The 21692-nt window shown below is 41.6% G+C and overlaps 1 protein-coding gene across 1 annotated transcript in view; it reads left to right on the forward strand.

Moving 5' to 3' along the window:
• OVOL1 (ovo like transcriptional repressor 1) overlaps positions 1–19465 on the forward strand; it is a 28177-nt gene extending 8712 nt beyond the window's left edge. Inside the window, exons 2-4 of the mRNA XM_070766356.1 lie at positions 6098–6288; positions 10525–10711; positions 17705–19465. Coding sequence (XP_070622457.1) covers positions 6098–6288; positions 10525–10711; positions 17705–18009 — 683 coding nt within the window. The 3' untranslated portion in view covers positions 18010–19465. The remainder of the gene's footprint in view (positions 1–6097; positions 6289–10524; positions 10712–17704) is intronic.
• The last annotated feature ends 2227 nt before the right edge of the window (positions 19466–21692 follow it).

A 21692-nucleotide genomic window follows, 5' to 3' on the forward strand; every position in this document is an offset into this window, starting at 1 on the left:
AAAGACTTCATGGACTCCATCTGTAGAGTCTGGAGGACAGAAGGCAAAGGGGGGACATGATCGAAACATTTAAATACGTCAAAGGGTTAAATAAGGTTCAGGAGGGAAGTGTTTTTAACAGGAAAGTGAACACAAGAACAAGGGGCCATAATCTGAGGTTAGTTGGGGGAAAGATCAGAAGCAATGTGAAAAAAATATTGACTGAAAGAGTAGTAGATGCTTGGAACAAACTTCCAGCAGATGTGGTTGGTAAATCCACAGTAACTGAATTTAAACATGCCTGGGATAAACATAGATCCATCCTAAGATAAAATACAGGAAATAGTATAAGGGCAGACTAGATGGACCATGAGGCCTTTTCCCTGCCGTCAATCTTCTATGTTTCTATGATCTACTTTTCCGACCTTTGTCAGGAAGTCAATGGGGATTAAGAGATTTAACAGGGACCTTGGAGGTCATCTAGTCCAACCCCCTGTGCAAGCTGGCTAACTCAACCGCTGTGTAACTAGCTCACTTAACAACTATGGCAAGAAAGGCTGTTAAAAATCCACTTCACAGCTTTCTCGCTTTAGCAACGGGAATTTTGCGCGCCGATTGTGGTCCTTAAGGCGGACGGTGAGAACGCCGGCTGCGATTATGATCTGCAGGTCGAGCAAAACGGTTCTTCTGAGAACACGCAGAGCGACGCGTTCACAGAGATTGATTTATTTTTGAACAGTTTCTACCATAAATCATCCCAAGTAACGTGCTTGCTTATTATTCCTTCAAGTTATTTTGCTTGGGAATGCGATGCAATTTATATTTGAGATTTCTTTTAATTCTTTTTTTTTGGTTTAGGCAACAAAACGTCGCCTTAATTAAAAAAGCCGACTTAAAAGGCAAATAAACGCTGACAAATTTGACAGGCCTCTTCTGTCTTGCCAGTTCACTTCGGGCTTCTCCCGTCTTAAATGAAAGCGAAACGTGAAATTAGTTTTGGGCGAAGAACGCCGTTGGATTTGCGGGAGTGGGATTTTTATTTCTGGATTGGAAAAATCAGCAGAAACTGCTGCATAATACAGTTACCAGTATTCACTTAAGAGCCGTGTGCTTAACTTAGCCACTGCAGTGATTTAATAATAATAATAATAATTTATTGGATTTGTATGCCGCAACAATAATAAAAACAACATGTACAATTTGCTTAACAACTGTGGCAAGGAACATCGTAAAATGGGGTGAATTTCACACTTCACAAATTCCACACTTAGCCACAGAAATCTGGGGCTCCGTTGGGGTCGTAAGTCGAGGACTTACCCATGTTTATGACGGTTGTGGTCTCGGGTATCACCCAATTCCTCTTTTGTGACTTTTCTGACAATTCCTCGGAAAGGGGTGGGATATAAATCCAATTAATAATAATAATTATTATCATTATTATTATTATTAACAATTTCAGGGATTCACTTAACAACTTCAGGGATTATTATTATTATTATTATTAAGTGGGGAGGCCTGGTTCAGTTAACAACCATATGACTAACTTAACAACGGCACACGATGCACTTAACAATTGTGGTAAGAAAGGCCATCCAACGGAGCAAAACTCACTTAACAACTTAGGATTCCGTTTTGATCACTTGGTCGCAAAAGGGAATCAGGTGAAATCTTCCACCAGCGCCACTACTAAGACACTGCAACTGGGTGAGCTGCCCAGCCCCTGGAGTTTGAACACAGGGTGGTGTGGATGTTGCAATGGCTGTTAAGTGTGAAAAATATACCCCCCTTTTTCAGTACCGTTGTAACTTTGAACGGTCACTAAATGGTTCGTGTTTATGACTGTTGAAGCGTCCTGGGTTTACGCGATCCCCTCTTGTCTCACTTATGAATTGGGAAACTAGCTTAACAACTTCAGAATTTCACTTAAGAACTGTGTAACTAACTTAACTTCAGGGATTCACGTAACAACTTCAGAATTTCACTTAACAACTTCAGGGATTCACTTAAGAACTGTGTAACTAACCTAACTTCAGGGATTCACTTAACAACTTCAGAATTTCATTTAACAACTTCAGGGATTCACTTAAGAACTGTGTAACTAACCTAACTTCAGGGATTCACTTAACAACTTCAGAATTTCATTTAACAACTTCAGGGATTCACTTAACAACTTCAGGGATTCACTTAACAACTTCAGGGATTCACTTAACAACTGTGTAACTAACCTAACTTCAGGGATTCACTTAACAACTTTAGAATTTCATTTAATAACTTCAGGGATTCACTTAACAACTTCAGGGATTCACTTAACAACTTCAGAATCTCACTTAACAACTTCAGGGATTCACTTAAGAACTGTGTAACTAACTTAACTTCAGGGATTCACTTAACAACTTCAGAATCTCACTTAACAACTTCAGGGATTCACTTAACAACTTCAGGGATTCACTTAAGAACTGTGTAACTAACTTAACTTCAGGGATTCACTTAACAACTTCGGAATTTCATTTAACAACTTCAGGGATTTACTACTGTGGCAAGAAACAGCCGTAAAACAGGGCAAAGCTCACTTAACAATGGGCTTTTGGCGCTCCGATCGTGATCCCAAATCAAAGATCCCCCAGAGGGGATTACAATCTGCTTAAAAAGAACCGTTGCATGTCGAGGCCTTGTTTTGACATCCCTTCCGCTGAGCTGTCACATTTTCTTTCTTCCTTTCCGTCGTCGTGCAACGGAGTCGGGGAAGAATGGGGCAGCCTTTGTATAATGTTCTTTGCCATGCATTTTTTTTAAGGCCAGTTGCAACACCGCCGGGCCTCCTCCTTCCTTACTCCACCTTTCTGGAGGCAGGTGATGGGCCCTTGGAAAGTGGCGCCAGCCCCGGAAACGGTTAATTAACTCTGTTGGGTTGGGCCGCGCTTTCCAATAACATCCCGGTCAACCGGTTCCAGGCTGTTTACTGCTTATTGCAGCTGGCGTTGGTTGGGTCCCGATAGAGGGACGCTGAAGGAGGGAGATAGCTGTGTTTTTTTAAATTGTTATTCTTACTTATTTATTTATTATTTTAGGGAGCGGACTCTTGCGCTTGTTTCCAAAAAAACCGGTTGCGAAGTCAATGAGGACTAGCCTCTTGGCCAGCCTTGCGAAATTGAATTCCCCCCCCCTCCCTTCTTTTTGGGGCTTGTTTTGAGCTTGCCTCGGTTTTTTTTCATTCTCCAACCTGGGCTGGTTTTTCCAGGTATATTTTCTGGAGGCGAGCCAGCTCCGAGAGGCGTCCGTGGGGCGGGAGAAATAAACCCCGAATGCGGCTTTTGATAAGTCTTCCTAGAATCTCGGTTTTTTCCACCCCGACTTTTTTTTTTTTTTGAGTGGTGCCATTAAAATTCTGCTCCGGTTAGTTGTTATTTGGAGCCCGGCCTCTACCACGGAGCCAGGAGGAGAGTTTTAAAAAAAACTTATTTAAGAAAAAAAAGGATTTTGGGAAACGTTGTGGACAATGAGGGCCAGTAGCATGGAGGGGCTGTGTTTGTTGCGGTTCGCAGAATATCGTGCGATATCTTGGGCTGTCACGATTATGCCTTTTGCTAATTTTAGGGCATTTTAGAGAAGCTGGGTAGAATTTAAGCAAGGACAAAAAGGGGTGGATTTAAGCGAACGTGGTTTGGCTCAATTCTGCACGGTGACGTTTCATCGTAGCTTAATCCTGGCTTAACATAGCCAGAACTGGGCCGTTGGTCACCCCGCGAAGATCATTGCAAACTGTCTTGGGGACTTTCAAGCCACAAATCCTATTTTTGATTTTCCCGCATCAGGCAAGAGGGTTATAGTGAGTTCTCGACTTGCGACCACTTGTTTAGTGACTGTTCAAAGTTATGCTAGCCTGTTTAAAAGTGCACAAGTCCTCGGTTCACGACCGTCAGGGAGGCTTAAATTTCCATTGGTGTGGAATGCGGTCGTTAAAAGTGAATTTCACCCCATTTTGCCACCTTGTCTTACCGCCCTTGATAAGTCAATCCCTGCAAGGCGTAAAGTTAGTGCCCAAGTGAATCTAAGTGAGACCGGGATGCTGTAACCATCATAAACGTCTGAATTTTGCATCAAACAACCACAACAATGATCATCAACGTGAAGTCGCTTTTTAAAGTTTTTTTTTAAAAGAAAATATAATCTTTGTTGAAGATAAATAGGGGAGGGGATACATAAAGCAAAAGGACTATGCAGATATTGGTACAAATGTATATGAATTTGAGTATACAGTTATAAGTGAAAGTATATGTGTGTGTGTGTGTGTATATATATATGGGACCATCCTAGTCTCCCTTAATTTTAAAATTCCAGCTAAAAAAACATTTGACACATACAGAATGTAGTTGTCGGCTATAAATAAATTAACAGCCTTGAAATGGTCCTGGGTTGGGCCTAGAGGCAAAAAGGAGCTGTGACGTTCCTTCAATATACCAGGGTGATCCGACATAAAAAAAACATATAGCCCCTCCCTGGTACAGAGCTGGAAGGGATCTGATCTGATAGCTCAACTGCTAATTCTCTGCCTTACAAGGCAGAGTCCACCGGATCGAATCCCAGTAAGGAAGGGTGGGGCTAGCTGATGAGGCCAGAACAAGGCTGAAATGGGACCATCCTAGTCTCCCTTAATTTTAAAATTCCAGCTAAAAAAACATTTGACATATATTTACAGCAGCACGAAGCTTATAACTTCAGCCTGATGATGGTGAATGTGATTTCACCGAAACATCGCACAAACACTCAAAATATTACAGAGGGCAAAACCCAAACTCAGAACAATCTACATACATATACTCGTGAAAATCTACGAAAACACATATACTGTATATATATGTGTGTGTGTGTGTGTGTGTGTGTGTGTGTGTCACATGTTTAAGCTGAATTTGAAAATCAAGGGAGACTAGGATAGATCTATTTCGGCCTTATTTTGGCCTCATCAGCTAGCCATACCCACTGGGACTTGAACCTGCAACCTTTGCCTTGTAAGGCAGAGAATTATCCTCTAGGCTACAATATCCAATCCCTTCACATATGTGTGTGTGTGTGTGTGTGTGTGTGTGTGTCACATGTTTTTTTGCTGAATTTGAAAATTAAGGGAGACAAGGATAGATCTATTTCGGCCTTATTTTGGCCTCATCAGCTAGCCATACCCACTGGGACTTGAACCTGCAACCTTTGCCTTGTAAGGCAGAGAATTATCCTCTAGGCTACAATATCCAATCCCTTCACATATATGTGTGTGTGTGTGTGTGTGTGTGTGTGACATGTTTTTTTGCTGAATTTGAAAATTAAGGGAGACAAGGATAGATCTATTTCGGCCTTATTTTGGCCTCATCAGCTAGCCATACCCACTGGGTCTTGAACCTGCAACCTTTGCCTTGTAAGGTTGCAGGTTCAAGTATATATATATGGGGCGTACATAAGCGCACTAGAGTGCCTTCTGTCCCCTGTCCTAGAGTCTTTCCTATATCTCATATATCTTCTCTACTATATCCTCTATAACCTTCATTGTGTATTATTGTGTATTGGACAAAATAAATAAATAAAATAAATAAATATATATAAAAGGGGGAAAAAACTAAAGGGCAAGGAAGAGAAGTAAAGAAAAAGAGAAAGAAGGTAAAAGAAAGGAAAAAATAAGGGAGGAGTGAAAGAAGAAGAAAGAAGAGGTGAATTCATATCCATAAATTTATCCGATGTCATAAATAGCGTCGACTTATCTGTTGATCCAATTACTCAACAGCACTTAAGATCTTTACTATGCTTATAAATGAAAATTTTGAGTTTCTAAGTTAGAGTCTAAATTTGGATCCTTTTGAATGGGTTCACCCTTTTATCAATGATTCGTAGTGTTATTTTATGGGTTTGTGGGATAGTTGTTTGAGTGAGGGTTATTTATCATTTATTCCACACTTTGTAGAACTCCGATTCCTCTTTGTCCTGTAGTTTAAGGGTCAAAAGCTCAGCTTTTGAAAGTTTCAAAGGGTCACTAAGCGAGAAGTCGTAAGTAGAGGTCCACCAGTAGTCTATATGACTGCTAGGAACTTCATATCCCCCCCTCCTTTTAAAAATAAATAAATTTTATTTTCTACAGTCTCTCTAGGCGGATATGCGCTCTGGAAAGACCCGGAACCTTCGGTGGCCGAGCCGCCATCTTTCCAGATGCCGCTGGACATGACTATCCGCAACTCCATCTACACAGCAGCTCAGCCCCACGGCGCAGCCCACGTATCTAGCGGGACACGACAGGACGCCGAGTCCGACTTCGCGCACTCCAAAATCAAGGTAAGACCGGCCGGAAGCTTCGCAGACCGGTTTAATTACAGGTTTAACAAGAGATGGAAGGGACCTTGGCGGTCATCTAGTCCAGCCCCCGGGGGACCCTACGACGCCGTTTCTCAATGGGGCCTCAGGGAAAAAGGGAGGTTGGACTCCTGAAAGAGCAAATAACACTAATGAAGGGGTAAGGAGGTGTGTGATTGTGTTGAAACCGCTCCTAGGTTGCGCTTGATTAAATCAGGGGCGAGGTACAGATAAAGGGAAGGAAGTTAGTCATATGGGGGGGGAAAAGGCTCCGGGGACCTGGGATGCCCCGGTGATGCTTGCAGGCGCGCTCACAAAATGGTAGCTGCATGCAACAAAAAAAAAGATGGCTAGTTTACTCAGTGCCTTTGTTTATTGGCTAAGAAATGGGAGGAGAGGGACAGATTTGTAACCGAGGAGGCATTTTTTGCTGTGCTTGGGTTGGTTAGAACTCCCCCCCCCCTTTCTTTTATTTGTAATTAAAAGAGCAGAACAAAAGCAAGTTGGGAAGGAGCTAATAATAATAATAATAATAATAATAATAATAATAATAATAATAATAATATTATTATTATAACAACAACAATGATAACAGTTGGAAGGGACCTTGGAGGTCTTCTATTCCAGCCCCCTGCTTAGGCAGGAAACCCCACACCACTTCAGACAGATGGTTATCCAACATCTGCTTAAAAGCTTCCAGTGTCGGAGCATTCACAACTTCTGGAGGCAAGCAGTTCCACGGATTAATTGTTCTAACTGTCAGGAAATTTCTCCTTAGTTCTAAGTTGCTTCTCTCCTTGTTTAGTTTCCACCCATTGCTTCTTGACCTACTGCTTTGAATTCAATTCAATTTATTATATTAGTATGCCGCCCCTCTCCGTAGAGCAGTGTTTCCCAACCTTGGCCACTTGAAGATATCGGGACTTCAACTCCCAGAATTCCCCAGCCAGCGTTCGCTGGCTGGGGAATTCTGGGAGTTGAAGTCCAGATATCTTCAAGTGGCCAAGGTTGGGAAACACTGCCATAGAGAATAGGTTGACTCCTTCTTCTTTGTGGCAACCTCTGAGATATTGGAAGGCTGCTATTATGTCTCCCCTGGTCCTTCTTTTCATTAAACTAGACATACTCCACTGTTCTTCATAGGTTTTAGCCTCCAGTCTCTCAATCCTCTTTGTTGCTCTTCTCTGCACACTTTTAGAGTCTCAACATCCTTTTTGCATCATGGCGACCAAAACTGAATGTAGTATTCCAAGTATGGCCTTAGCAAGGCCTCTTAAAGTAGTATTAACACTTCGCGTGACCTTGATTCTATCCCAGGACCAGCCAACCCTGAATGAAGGTTTGTTGGCCTGGTTGGGGGGTGAGTTTTCCTGAGGGCAAGCAAAGGTGTGAGAAAAGGCTTAACGGAGAGACTTAAAAACCATCGATGCAAAGTTACGGTGAGAAACACTGACTTAGGACCAGTCCTCACACTTATGACTGGTCACAAAAGGGGATCGCATAAGCCCGGGACAATGCAACCATGGTAAATATGAATCAGTTGCCAAGCATTTGATTTTGATCATGTGGCCAGTCATTTTTCCGTGCCGTTGGTTAGAACTTTCAGTGGTCACTGAATGAATTGTTGTTGTAAGTTGAGGACTTATTTAGACATTTGATGGGATATTTCTAAAGAGAGTTCTGATTGCTAGCATTCCAACACTGGGCTTGTAACCCATGTTAGAATCCTAAACTTAGAAACAGAGTATATGTGGCAGTGGTAGTTGTTCGGCCAATTAACACAGAATAATAAGTAAGAGTAGAAACATAGAAACATAGAAGATTGACGGCAGAAAAAGACTTCATGGTCCATCTAGTCTGCGCTTATACTATTTCCTATATTTTATCTTAGGATGCATCTATGTTTTATCCCAGGCAGGTTTAAATTCAGTTACTGTAGATTTACCAACTACGTCTGCTGGAAGTTTGTTTCAAGTATCTACTACTCTTTCAGTCAAATAATATTTTCTCACGTGGCTTCTGATCTTTCCCCCAACTAACCTCAGATTGTGCCCCCTTGTTCTTGTGTTCACTTTCCTATTAAAAACACTTCCCTCCTGAACCTTATTTAACCCTTTAACGTATTTAAATGTTTCAATCATGTCCCCCCCTTTGCCTTCTGTCCTCCAGACCAGTGATTTTCAACCTTTTTTGAGCCGCGGCACATTTTTTACATTTACGAAACCCTGGGGCACATTGAGTAGGGGGGGGCGGCTAAAAAAAGTTTGGACAAAAAAATTCTCTCTCTCTCTCTTCCTCCCTTTTGCTCTATTTCTCTCTCCCTCCCTCTTTCTCTCGCTTCCTTTCTTTCTCTCTCTTTCCATCCCTCTTCCTTTCTCTTCCTTCCTTCCTCTTTTTGCTGCCTTTCTCTCTCCTTCCCTCCCTCTCTTTCTCTCTCTTGCTTTCTCTCTCTCTCTCTCTCTTTCTTGCTTTCTCTCTTTCTCTCTCTCTTGCTTTCTTTTTCTTGTTCTCTTTCTCTCTTGCTTTCTTTCTCTCTTTCTCTCTCTCTTGCTTGCTTTTTCTTGTTCTCTTTCTCTCTCTCTTGCTTTCTTACTCTCTCTCTCACTTCCTTTCTTTCTCTCTCTGAGCTTCGAGGCACACCTGACCATGTCTCGCGGCACATTAGTGTGCCGTGGCACACTGGTTGAAAAACACTGCTCCAGACTATACAGATTGAGTCCATGAAGTCTTTCCTGATATGTTTTTATGCTTAAGACCGTCCACCATTTTTGTAGCCCGTCTTTGGACCCGCTCAATTTTATCCATATCTTTTTGTAGGTGAGGTCTCCAAAACTGAACACAGTATATTCCAAATGGGGTCTCAGTATAAATATTATTTACAATGTATACCATAGATCAATCCGTAAACAGTCAGCTACATACATATCCAAGTCAAGCAATCATATACAAACTGCACTGCTCAAAAAAATAAAGGGGGACACTCAAAGAACCCATCCTAAATCTGAATGAATGAAATATTCTCATTGGATACTTTGTTCTGTACAAAGTTGAATGGGCTGACAATATGTGAAATGGATTGTCAATCAGTGTTGCTTCCTAATTGGACAATTTGATTTCACAGAAGTTTGATTTACTTGGAGTTATGTTGTGTTGTTTAAGTGTTCCCTTTATTTTTTTGAGCAGTATAGATATCGAAACATTTAAATACGTCAAAGGGTTAAATAAGGTTCAGGAGGGAAGTGTTTTTAACAGGAAAGTGAACACAAGAACAAGGGGGCACAATCTGAAGTTAGTTGGGGGAAAGATCAGAAGCAACGTGAGAAAATATTGACTGAAAGAGTAGTAGATGCTTGGAACAAATGTCCAGCAGACGTGGTTGGTCAATCCACAGGAACTGAATTTAAACACACCTGGGATAAATATATCCATCCTAAGATAAAATATAGATATCAGTATATATTGTTCTATACACACAGCAGCTAACCGACAGTATTCTCACACAGTTCCATACAATACATAGACCAATACTTAGCACACAACAATAATTTAGCACACAGCAATATATAGCACACAGCAATAGCAAGCACTAGCAAGACTAACCACAATAGCCACCAACAACCACAAGAGTAACACATCTGACTCCCTTTTATGGCTAATTGCAGCTCTGGCCCTTAAAATAACATTATACTGATTCTCTGTCTTAACCATACATTGTTGGCTTAAGTTATATATTGGCAAACCAGCTAGTCCCTTTCAAAATTCCTACCTATTAAAAATGCCATCATGGTTTGGAATTGCTTATACTGTACTGTATAAATTATGATTATTGGGGTTTTTTTTTCAAAAGTATTTAACAAATATTTAAAAAAGGAATATTTAATAGAATATGTATATAGTTAGAACCATTATATAGATTTGCTACACATTCTTCCAATTTTCTTTTTAAACATTTTTGTTTTGTTTTATGTGTTGTGTGTATATATGCATTTAAATAAAATTGATTTTAAATAATAATAATAATTTTTTTAAAGGGTTTGGAAATGCCAAACTAGATAGCGCAGTGCCCCCACCCCAAATCTACCGGCGATCATGAGGACTAGAATCTTAGCTTCGCTCTGACCGGCGAGGACCACATCTCGGAGGGAAGTGGCCGGGATATAGGCTGCGGCCGGTCGGAACCGAGCGTCCAACCAAAGTGGTTTCTTTGACCTCCCGCAGGTGAGCTCAGCCGACGGTCCCGCCGAACAGTTTTCCTGTCCGTTTTGCCAAAAAGGCTTCTCCTACCAGCGGATGCTCAACCGACACCTGAAATGCCACAGCGAGATCAAACGCCACCTCTGCCCGTACTGCAACAAAGGGTTTAACGACACGTTTGACCTCAAGCGACACGTTCGGACGCACACAGGTGAGCCTCGCGCTGTCAATCGGTTCCCGCGGGGCTGAGATTGATCCGGTAAACGGTGCCAGGAATGGCTTTCGAGATCCTTACTGGCGGTGTGTGGGTGGGAAGAGTCATCGCCATTTAACAACCTTATAATCCCTTCCGGGATGGAGCCTGGGCAACTGAATGGAGATAGCCGAGTGTTTTACTGGCCCATTGCCCTTCTTGTTGCCAATGCGGAGTTTTGTTCAGCAGATATATTCTATCTTTTTTTTAAAAAATAATCTTTATTACGTTTCTACATATAAATAAAAATCTAAACAAAGAATAAAAAGAAAAATGAAAGAAAGTAGACAGACAAATTGGCTTATAAATTTATAGAACATATACCGCGTTCAGTTTCAGTGGTGTTCGATAAATTGCTTAAGACCCACCTATAGCGCCAGGCATAGGGGAATTGAGACATTTCCCCCAGGCTTATATAGTTTTATGTATGGTATGCTTGTGTTGTATGTTTTTATATAATGGGTTTTCAGATATTTTTTCTTCTTTTAAATATTAGATTTGTTTATTGTACACTGTTTATTATTGTTGTGAGCCACCCCGAGTCTGCGGAGAGGGGCGGCATACAAATCTAATAAATTATTATTATTATTATTATTATTATTATTATTATTATTATTATATGCACGTAGATAGTTATTTGTTTATCATCGATTAATATTTTCTTTCGCTATATACATATTTGTTATATAAAAGACATATTTTGTCAACATTATTGTTGACTACCACTATCGAGCGACCTAATATTAAGTACAGTGGTACCTCGAGATACGAGTTTAATTCGTTCCGGACCTGGGCTCTTAAGTCGAGCAGCTCTTATCTCGAACGACTTTTCCCCATAGGAATTAATGTAAATAATTTTAATTGGTTCCAGCCCTCAAAAAAATCACAAAGTTAGTCTAAATTATGCAGAAAAACATGTTTTTAATGAAGAAATGTACATGTACATATAAATGAATAATGAAGTTTCTTTCACTTAACTTGTAAACTTTCTTAAACTTTTAAATTTACATATGTTCAACTTCTCTGCCACCCAATCCTGTAGGACAGAGGTCCCCAACCCTTTTTGCACCAGGGACCGGCTTTAAGCGATCAAGGGAGGAATGGGTGAATGAATGGACGGAGGGTGGGAAGGAAGGAAGGAAAGAGGGAAGGGACAGGAACAGAGGAAGGAAGCAAGGAAACTTATGAAAGGGGAGAGTAAGAGAGGAATGAGTGAAGGGAGGGAGGGAGGGAGGGAGGGAAGAAGGTGGGAAGGAGAAAGAAAAGAAGAAATAGAGGAAGGGAAGGTAAAAGAGAGAAAGAAAAAGAGCAAGAAAGAAAGAAAGAAAGAAAGAAAGAAAGAAAGAAAGGGGGAAGGGACAGGAACAGAGGAAGGAAGCAAGGAAACTTATGAAAGGGGAGAGTAAGAGAGGAATGAGTGAAGGGAGGGAGGGAGGGAAGAAGGTGGGAAGGAGAAAGAAAAGAAGAAATAGAGGAAGGGAAGGTAAAAGAGAGAAAGAAAAAGAGCAAGAAAGAAAGCTGCAAGCCCCCCCCCCCCCGAGCCCCCCAGGCCGGCTGCAACCTTTTAAAACACGCGCGCCGCTTCGCAGCTGTCTCCTGAAGCCGAACGTGGAAGTTAGCGTTTGGCTTCAGGAGACAGCTCCTTGGCGCTTGTATCTCGAATTTGGGCTTGTAAGTAGAACAAAAATATCTCTCCCCTCCCAGCTCTTATCTCGAGTTGCTCTTAAGTAGAGCAGCTCTTATGTCGGGGTTCCACTGTATTTGTATCTACTGTGTGGAGTTGTGTGTTTGTTTTCTATAGTTCTGTATATTATATTGTATTCATTTTTGGTATTTCTGAGGAAGGTACGAATTCGTTTTTAGGGGTTTTATGTTCCATCGATTTATGGTGCAGTGTTTCTATATTTTCATTTTATTTGGATACGAAAGGAAGGAATGTCTAGTTTTCCCAGCAGATATATTCTCATTGTGCGCAGAGAGAGAAATATCTGCCTCTACCTAGGATCGAACTCACAGGCTCCTGATTGGGAGGCAAGAGCTCGACCTCTAGGCCACCCTATCGCGAGATCGGGCTGGGGGTGATAGTTCCATGAAAAAAATGGGTGTATAACTCAAGGTCTTAGACCCAGATTTATGGATACATAGGGGAGGGGGAGACTGTGGTTGGTTGGGATGGTGATGAACATCAAGGAGGTCTCCCCCAGAACATCAAAAAAAGGAGAATACCGTAATAATAATAGAAACATAGAAGACTGACGGCAGAAAAAGACCTCATGGTCCATCTAGTCTGCCCTTATACTATTTCCTGTATTTTATCTTACAATGGATCTATGTTTATCCCAGGCATGTTTAAATTCAGTTACTGTGGATTTACTCTTTCAGTGAAATAATATTTTCTCATGTTGCCTTTGATCATTCCCCCAACTAACTTCAGATTGTGTCCCCTTGTTCTTGGGTTCACTTTCCTATTAAAAACACTTCCCTCCTGAACCTTATTTAACCCTTTAACATATTTAAATGTTTCGATCATGTCCCCCCTTTTCCTTCTGTCCTCCAGACTATACAGATTGAGTTTATGAAGTCTTTCCTGATACGTTTTATGCTTAAGACCTTCCACCATTCTTGTAGCCCGTCTTTGGACTCGTTCAATATTGTCAATATCTTTTTGTAGGTGAGGTCTGCAGAACTGAACACAGGATTCCAAATGTGGTCTCACCAGCGCTCTATATAAGGGGATCACAATCTCCCTCTTCCTGCTTGTTATACCTCTAGCTATGCAGCCAAGCATCCTACTTGCTTTTCCTACCGCCCGACCACACTGTATTAGATTTGTATGCCGCCCCTCTACGAGAACTCCAAGAAATGGCGGTTGTGCCCTCACTATCCTATACTACAGTTAGTTCTTGACTTACAACAATGGAGCCCAAATTCCTGCTGTTAAGCAGGACAGTTTGTTTGTTTGTTTGTTTGTTTGTTTATTATTTATTTATTTATTTATTAAATTTGTGTGCCCCCCCTCTCCGTAGACTCGGGGCGGCTCACAGCAGTGATAGAAACAATGTACAATACAAATCTAATAATACGAAGTTAAAAACCCATAATTTAAAAAACATGCACACAACACACCATACATAAATTATATAGGCCTGGGGAAGATATCTCAGTTCCCCCATGCCTGACGGCAGAGGTGGGTTTTGAGAAGTTTACGAAAGGCAAGGAGGGTGGGGGCAATTCTGATCTCTGGGGGGGAGTTGGTTCCAGAGGGCCGGGGCCGCCACAGAGAAGGCTCTTCCCCTGGGTCCCGCCAAATGACATTGTGTAGTCGACGGGACCCGGAGAAGGCCAACTCTGTGGGACGTAACTGGTCGCTGGGATTCGTGCGGCAGAAGGCGGTCCCGGAGATATTCTGGTCCGATGCCATGAAGGGCTTTATAGGTCATAACCAACACTTTGAATTGTGACCGGAAACTGATCGGCAACCAATGCAGACTGCGGAGTTTCCTTACAGGTCAAATTCCTTACCTGTGCGATCACACCTGGCCAATAAAGAATTCTATTCTATTTATATTCTGAACTTCTTATTCTTTGTTCGTGTTCTGTTACTGTCTGTTCTGTTCCTATTCGTTCTGTTCTTGTACATACAAAGTGATTTAAAAATTCTGATCTGTTCTATTCTATTCTTTATTTCTATTCCATTCTGTTCTTTTTCTATTTCTGATTCTATTCCATTCTTTTCTATTTCTGTTTAAAAGAATCAAAACTCCAAATACAAACCGAATCAACAAATTATCCCAGATAATCCCCACTCGGTCCAGGACCTCGGAGTACTAATAACTAAAGACTTAAGTGCCAAAGCCCATTGCAACAACATTGCCAAGAAGGCTTTAAGAGTTGTTAATCTAATCCTACGTAGCTTCTGCTCTGGCAATCTCACACTACTTACCAGAGCTTATAAAACCTTCGCCAGACCCATCCTAGAATATAGCTCATCTGTTTGGAACCCATACTGCATTTCTGACATGAATACCCTCAAAAATGTCCAGAGATACTTCACCAGAAGAGCCCTTCAACAGAACACCCTACAAAACTAGACTTACAATCCTGGGTTTAGAAAGCTTAGAACTACGACGCCTCAAACGTGATCTAAGTATTGCCCACAAGATCATGTGCTGCAACGTCCTGCCTGTCAAAGACTACTTCAGCTTCAACCGCAACAACACAAGAGCCCACAACAGATACAAGCTTAATATTAACCGCTCCAAACTTGACTGTAAAAAATACGACTTTAGTAATCGAGTTGTCGAAGCGTGGAATTCACTACCGGACTCTGTAGTATCATCCCCTAACCCCCAACACTTTACCCTTAGACTATCCACGGTTGACCTCACCAAGTTCCTAAGAGGTCAGTAAGGGGCGTGCATAAGCGCACCAGAGTGCCTACCGTCCCCTGTCCTATTGTCTCTCCTATATCTTCTCTTCTATACCTATATCTTTTTCTGTTATTCTCTCATCGTTATACAGTATTTCACTCCTTTATTTTCTCCTCTATTCCCCCTTTAATACATTCTACCTGATTATATCCTCTATAACCCTCATAGTGTATTATTGTATATTGGACAAAACCAATAAATAAATAAATAAATAAAGTCAGAGCGGAAGAAGCTTTTTGGATAGGAAGCGAAAGGTCTTCAAAGAAAAAACAGGAAGTCCAGTTGCCTCTTGAAAAAATAAGCACCTTTGGGATATAAAATCAGGCGCAACCGATCGCCTTGCTTAATAACCGAAATTCTAGTTCCAGCTGTAAATTGAGGATTAGCCATCACCAAAGGGGGGGGGGGGACATTATTATATAATTTTACACTTTCTGATTGCAGAATGCACTATCGTGCAAAAAGTCCTTGGAGAGAGGTGGCATATAAATGCAATGAATGGATGAATGAATGGATGGATGAATGAATGAATGAATGAATGAATGATTGACTGAATGAATGAATGAATGAATGAATGAATGAATGAACAAGGAAGGAAGGAAGGAGAAGGAAGGAAGGAAGGAAGAGAGAGAGGAAGGAAGGAAGGAGAAGGAAGGAGAAGGAAGGAAGGAAGAGAGAGAGAAAGGAAGGAAGGAAGGAAGGAAGGAAGGAAGGAAGGAAGGAAGGAAGGAAGGAGAGATACCAGATGAACATAAGCTGATTTTAAAAAATTATGGATTGTGCAGAAGCAGATACCCTGACAATGAAATTGAACAACGGAGAAGACTCGGAATATTATAAAATTTGGAACATATTTTACGAATGGTTAGAAGCAAGAAAAATACCAAACTAGACTATGTTAATGAAATGACTCTAAAAGTATAAACACTAATTTTGATTAAAGAATAATTTGGTTTAAAAAATGGTACTTAATAGGAGATATGATTTGTATTAATTGAACTACTTGGAAAATGATAATTAAAAGGCGGGAAAAAGCACAACAATATTAGATATAATATAAATAACCAAAGTAATTAATATTTCGATAGGAATAGCCGTAAGAAAACTCTATGGGGTCAAATGTAAAATATGAATACACCAATTAAGATTGTAATATTTTAAAATTTTTGTTGTTTTGTTGTTGCTGTGTTGTGTTTTTATTCAATGTAATGTTTGTTTTAAAATATATATTTCAATTTTTTTTAAAAAAATTAAAAAGAAAAGAGGATTAGCCATCCTCCCAAGGAAGACATACTGTATTTTTCAGAGTATAAGACACACCGGAGTATAAAACACACCTTAGTTTTTGGGAGGAAATTAGGGAAAAGAATCTGCTTACCAGATATTCATCTGGCTAGCATCCTTAGTGTGGTCAGCTTCAGCACATTATTTTATCCCCTGGTTAAGGGCTTTAAAAAATCTTTACTCATAGAGAGTAACAATGAAAGAGCTTGCAAGCTGGTAAGAGCTGGAAACATCATTAGCACCGGGAAAGAAACATTCGGGGCAAGTAGAACAATGAAAATAACCCTGGAAAAACTTAGGGCTTGGAAAACATTCTTTGCAGAGAGTAACAATGAAAGAGTTTACAAGCTGGTAAGAGCTGGGAACATCATTAGCACCTGGAAAGAAATATTCGGAGCAAGTAGAGCAATGGTAAAAATCCTGCAAAGACTTAGGGCTTAGAAAACATTCTTTGCAGTGAGTAACAATGAAAGAGCTTGCAAGCCGGTAATAGCTGGGAACATTGTTAGCACCTGGTTAGGGCTGGAAAGAAACATTTGGAGCAAGTAAAGCAATAAAAAAACTTACAAAGACAGGGTTTGGAAAACATTCTTCGCAGAGAGAAACAATGAAAGAGCCTGCAAGGTAAAAGTTGGGGAGATTGTTAGCAGCTAGTTAGGGCTGAAAAAAAAGTTACATTAAGAGTATAAAACGCACCCAAATTATCAGCCTCCTTTAGGGAGGAAATACAGTGTTCCCTCGATTTTCGTGGGGTTTGAACTTCGCGAAAAGTCCATACCACGTTTTTTCAAAAATATTAATTAAAAAATACTTCACGGGTTTCCCCCCCTATACCACGGTTTTTCCCAACCGATGACGTCATATGTCATCGTCAAACTTTCGTCTGCCTTTAATAAATATTTTTTTAAATAAACTTTAATAAATAAACATGGTGAGTAATAATCTGAATGGTTGCTAAGGGAATGGAAAATTGCAATTTAGGGGCTTAAAGGGTTAAGGGATGGCTTGAGATACTGTTCATAGCCAAAAATAGTGTATTTACTTCCGCATCTCTACTTCGCGGCAATTCGACTTTCGCGGGCGGTCTCGGAACGCATCCCCCGCGAAAAGCGAGGGAACACTGTACTCCGAAAAATAAGGTAGTCACTGTGAGTATAGCAATTGTTCTCGGGCAATCTAGTTCGTCCGAACTCAACTTGGATTCTTCCTCTTCCTCCTCCTCCTCCCCCCCCCACAGGTGTGCGTCCTTACAAGTGCGAGCTATGTGACAAAGCCTTCACCCAACGCTGCTCTTTGGAGTCCCATCTCAAGAAGATCCATGGGGTGCAGCAGAGTTACGCCTACAAGGAGCGGCGGGCTAAACTCTACGTCTGCGAGGATTGCGGCTCGACGGCGGATAGCCAGGAAGCGCACCTGCGTCACCTCCAGGAGCAACACCCCGACAGCCCGCTACTACGGAAAGCCTCGCGCAAAGCGGCAACGGCCCTCCACGGCATCATGGGCGCGCCGAGCATCCTCCAGGGCTCTGGTCCTTGTTCCTAAACATCCTGGCCCTTTTTTGGGGGGGGGGGGAGTGATACCCATACTCCTTTGAACTTCAAAAGACCCTTTCTCTCCCTCCCCCCGGGCCAAGGACTGGATGAGTTTGTCCGCCGGACTCGACCGCCGGATCCGGAAAAGTTCTCAGTGAATTTTTCATGAAGTGCTGAGAATTTTTAATTTTTTTAAAAAAATCTGGATCGGACTTCCAGATATTACAAACGTCAGAGAGGGCTCCATGGCAGGCCAAGCCTTGGGAGTTGCGGGGCGGGATGATTCTCAGAGGTCATCTAGTCTGACCCCACTCCGGCCCACGCCGGGAAAGTTATTGAATGCGGCTTAGTTCCCTGCATTGGGGGCTGGCTTTTCAATCCTCGCTGGGGTGGTATACAATCGTGTCACCAAAGCCTGGATTTAGAATCGTTTGTTGAATCCGTCGCCTATTTTCTCGCACCCGCGTCCGAGGAATGAAGATTAAGGGAGGCGCTTCAAGGCAAAATAGCTTTCGAGGGTTAAAAATTTATTTAGCAATCGTTCCCGGCATCCGAAAGATTGGCGAGTTACCCGTTTACTGGGTATGCTCAAGAAGAGGCCTGGGGTTCGAGAAGCGATGGAAGACATTCCCGCCTTGGATTAAGGAGGGGGTTGGGCTAGATGACCTCATAACATCATTTTCAGCTGCGTTAGGATTTTTCCGCCTCGGGGCCCGATCAAAACTAGTCTGACCTTGGAGATTAAGTGCCTGGACTCGTTTGTTGGCTACCGGGACAGAGTTTGAACGGGAATCTAATTCTAAAACAGGAATAAATCTCAGGAGCCAATTGGGGGTGTCCAGATGAGGTTTTTTTCATGATACACCCCCAACCTTTCTCTTTTCTCCCCAGAATTCAAGCATTCTGAAATCTGCTGAGTGGTTTTTATTTTTAATTTTATGCGATCCTTTTTAACCGATACGAAAAATGTATTATTTATCCAGAGTTGAGCAGCCATGGATTTTTAGTTTTAGGAATTATTATTATTATTATTATTATTTTTTAAAAAGAGATATACAGGACAGTATTGGATCGCTGAGAGGACTCATAATTTCTGACCGGAAGACCTAGCTTTTTTTTTTGAATCGGGGCAGAGTCAAAAAAATATGAATTATTAAGCAAGGACCAATGGTTTCTGAAGACTGATGAGAAAGGGGTACTGTTTTTATTTAATGTGATGAATGTGTGAATGTCTCTACTGCAGCGTGGCGAGACTACCGAAGCTAATATTTGTTTGGCATCTTATGGGAATAAGAGGCATTGCGCCCAAGACCAGGGTGTGAATCTTGTTTACATATCGGCCGTGTTTTCTCTTGACTTTGAGGGAAGCTTGGCCTGTGAACTTTTAATGTTGTTGTATTATTCGTAATCTTATTATTCTTCCCCCTCCTTTACCTGTTTAATTAAAATAAAGGAACTTAATTCTCTCTCTGTGAGCCAGACAAGTTGCACGTTGTTTTGGATTTCCCAAGGCGCGTCTCGAATGGGAAACGGAATGTATGGCATCGCAAGAGTTGGAAGGTGACCTCGAAGGTCTTCTATCTAGTCCAGTGATTTTCAACCTTTTTTGAGCCGCGGCACATTTTTTACATTTACAAAATCCTGGGGCACACCACCAACCAAAATGACACAAAATGACACCCTAAGACACTCTCCCCTCTTTTTCCATCCCTGTCTCCTCCCCACCCTTTTGTGTGTGCGTGTGCGTGTGTATACACACTCTTGGACCATTTCCAAAAACAGGTGAGGGCTGGGGGGGGTTTCTCTCTTATTTTTTGGGTGCTTTTTATCATATGCTTTAAATCAAGAGTCACTTCTCTCTCTCTTTTGTTTCTTTCTCTTTCCTCTCATTCTCTGTCTCAATCATTTTCTCATTTCTCTTTTTTCCTCCCCTTTTTGCTCATTTCTCTCTCTCTCTCTCTCTCTCTTTATTTCTCTCTCTCTTTCTTTCTTTCTTTCTCACTCTCTCTCTCTCAACAAAAAGTTGCGAGACCAGAACCTGAGCTTCCTTCTTCACGGCACACCTGACCATGTCTCGCGGCACACTAGTGTGCCACGGCACACTGGTTGAAAAACATTGTTCTAGTCCACACCACCCCCTGCTCAAACAGGAGGCCCTAGGCCAGTGATGGCAAACCTTTTTGGGGTTTGCGTGCCTGTGCCCACAACCTTGCCCCCCTGCTACCCCCTGGGTGTATAATAATAATTAATAATAATTTATTAGATTTGTATGCCGCCCCTCTCCGAAGACTCGGAGCCTAACTGAAGCCTGGTACGTGAAAAACTGCCCGAATGGGCAAACCAGAAGTTCGGGAAAATGCACTTCAGGTTTGCTGTCGTGCTGGGATTTTTTGCACTCCGGAGGGTTCAGGAAGCTTCCTGAAGTTTCTGGTGTGCAAAAAACAGAACAACGGGCAAACCGGAAGTTTGGGAAACACCCTTTCCAGAAGCTTCTCTGAGCCCTCCAGAGTGCAAAATAAACCCACAATGGGCAAACCAGAAGTCCGTTTGTCCGTTGGGCTTCCAGGAGGGCAAAATGGCCTTTCCCAAGGCTAAAACCCAGCTGGACACACAAGGCAAAATCTTCGTGCCACAACGGCAGCAAGAACGTTTGTAAAATGGAATGGAATGCAGAAGAGAAGAGAAGGGAGTGAGAGGAAAGGAAAGGAAAAAAGAAAAAGAGGGAAAGGAAAAGAAAGGAATGAAAGCAAGGGAAAAGAAAGGAAAGAAGGAAAGGAAAGAAAAAGGAAAAAGAGAAGGAAAGAAAAGCAAGGGAAAGGAAAGAAGGAAAGAAAAACGAAAAAGAGGGAAAGGAAAGAAGGAAAGGAAGGAAAAAGGGAAAGAAAAGGAAGAAAGGAAAAAGAGGGAAAGGAAAGGAAGGAAAAAGGAAAAAGAGGGAAAGGAAAGGAAGGAAGAAAAAAGAGGGAAAGGAAAGAAAGGAAAAGAAGGAAGGAACAAGGAATAAGAGGGAAAGAAAAGAAGGAAATGAAGGAAGGAAAAAGAGGGAAAGGAAAGGAAGGAAGGGAAGGAAGGAAAAAGAGGGAAAGGAAAGAAAGGAAAAGAAGGAAGGAAGAAGGAAAAAGGGAAAGAAAAGAAGGAAATGAAGGAAGGAAAAAGAGGGAAAGAAAAGAAGGAAAGGAAGGAAGGAAGGAAAAAGAGGGAAAGAAAAGAAGGGAAGGAAGGAAAAAGAGGGAAAGGAAAGAAAGGAAAAGAAGGAAGAAGGAAAAAGGGAAAGGAAAGAAGGAAAGGAAGGAAAGGAAAGAAGGAAAAAGAGGGAAAGGAAAGGAAGGAAAAGAAGGAAGAAGGAAAGAAGGAAAGGAAGGAAAGGAAAGAAGGAAAAAGAGGGAAAGGAAAGAAAGGAAAAGAAGGAAGAAGGAAAAAGGGAAAGGAAAGAAGGAAAGGAAGGAAAGGAAAGAAGGAAAAAGAGGGAAAGGAAAGGAAGGAAAAGAAGAAGGAAAAAGAGGGAAAGAAAAGAAGGAAATGAAGGAAAAAGGGAAAGGAAACGAAGCAAAAAGAGGGAAAGGAAAGGAAGAAAAGGAAAGAAAAAGAGGGAAAGGAAAGGAAGGAAAAGGAAAGCAAAAAGAAAGGGAAAGGAAAGTGTAGAATTCTGGCAAAAATGTACAAAATCCCCTTCACAAGTGTCTTGCTTAAAAG

Source organism: Erythrolamprus reginae, chromosome 13 (assembly GCF_031021105.1).
Source record: "Erythrolamprus reginae isolate rEryReg1 chromosome 13, rEryReg1.hap1, whole genome shotgun sequence".
Lineage (NCBI taxonomy): Eukaryota > Metazoa > Chordata > Lepidosauria > Squamata > Dipsadidae > Erythrolamprus > Erythrolamprus reginae.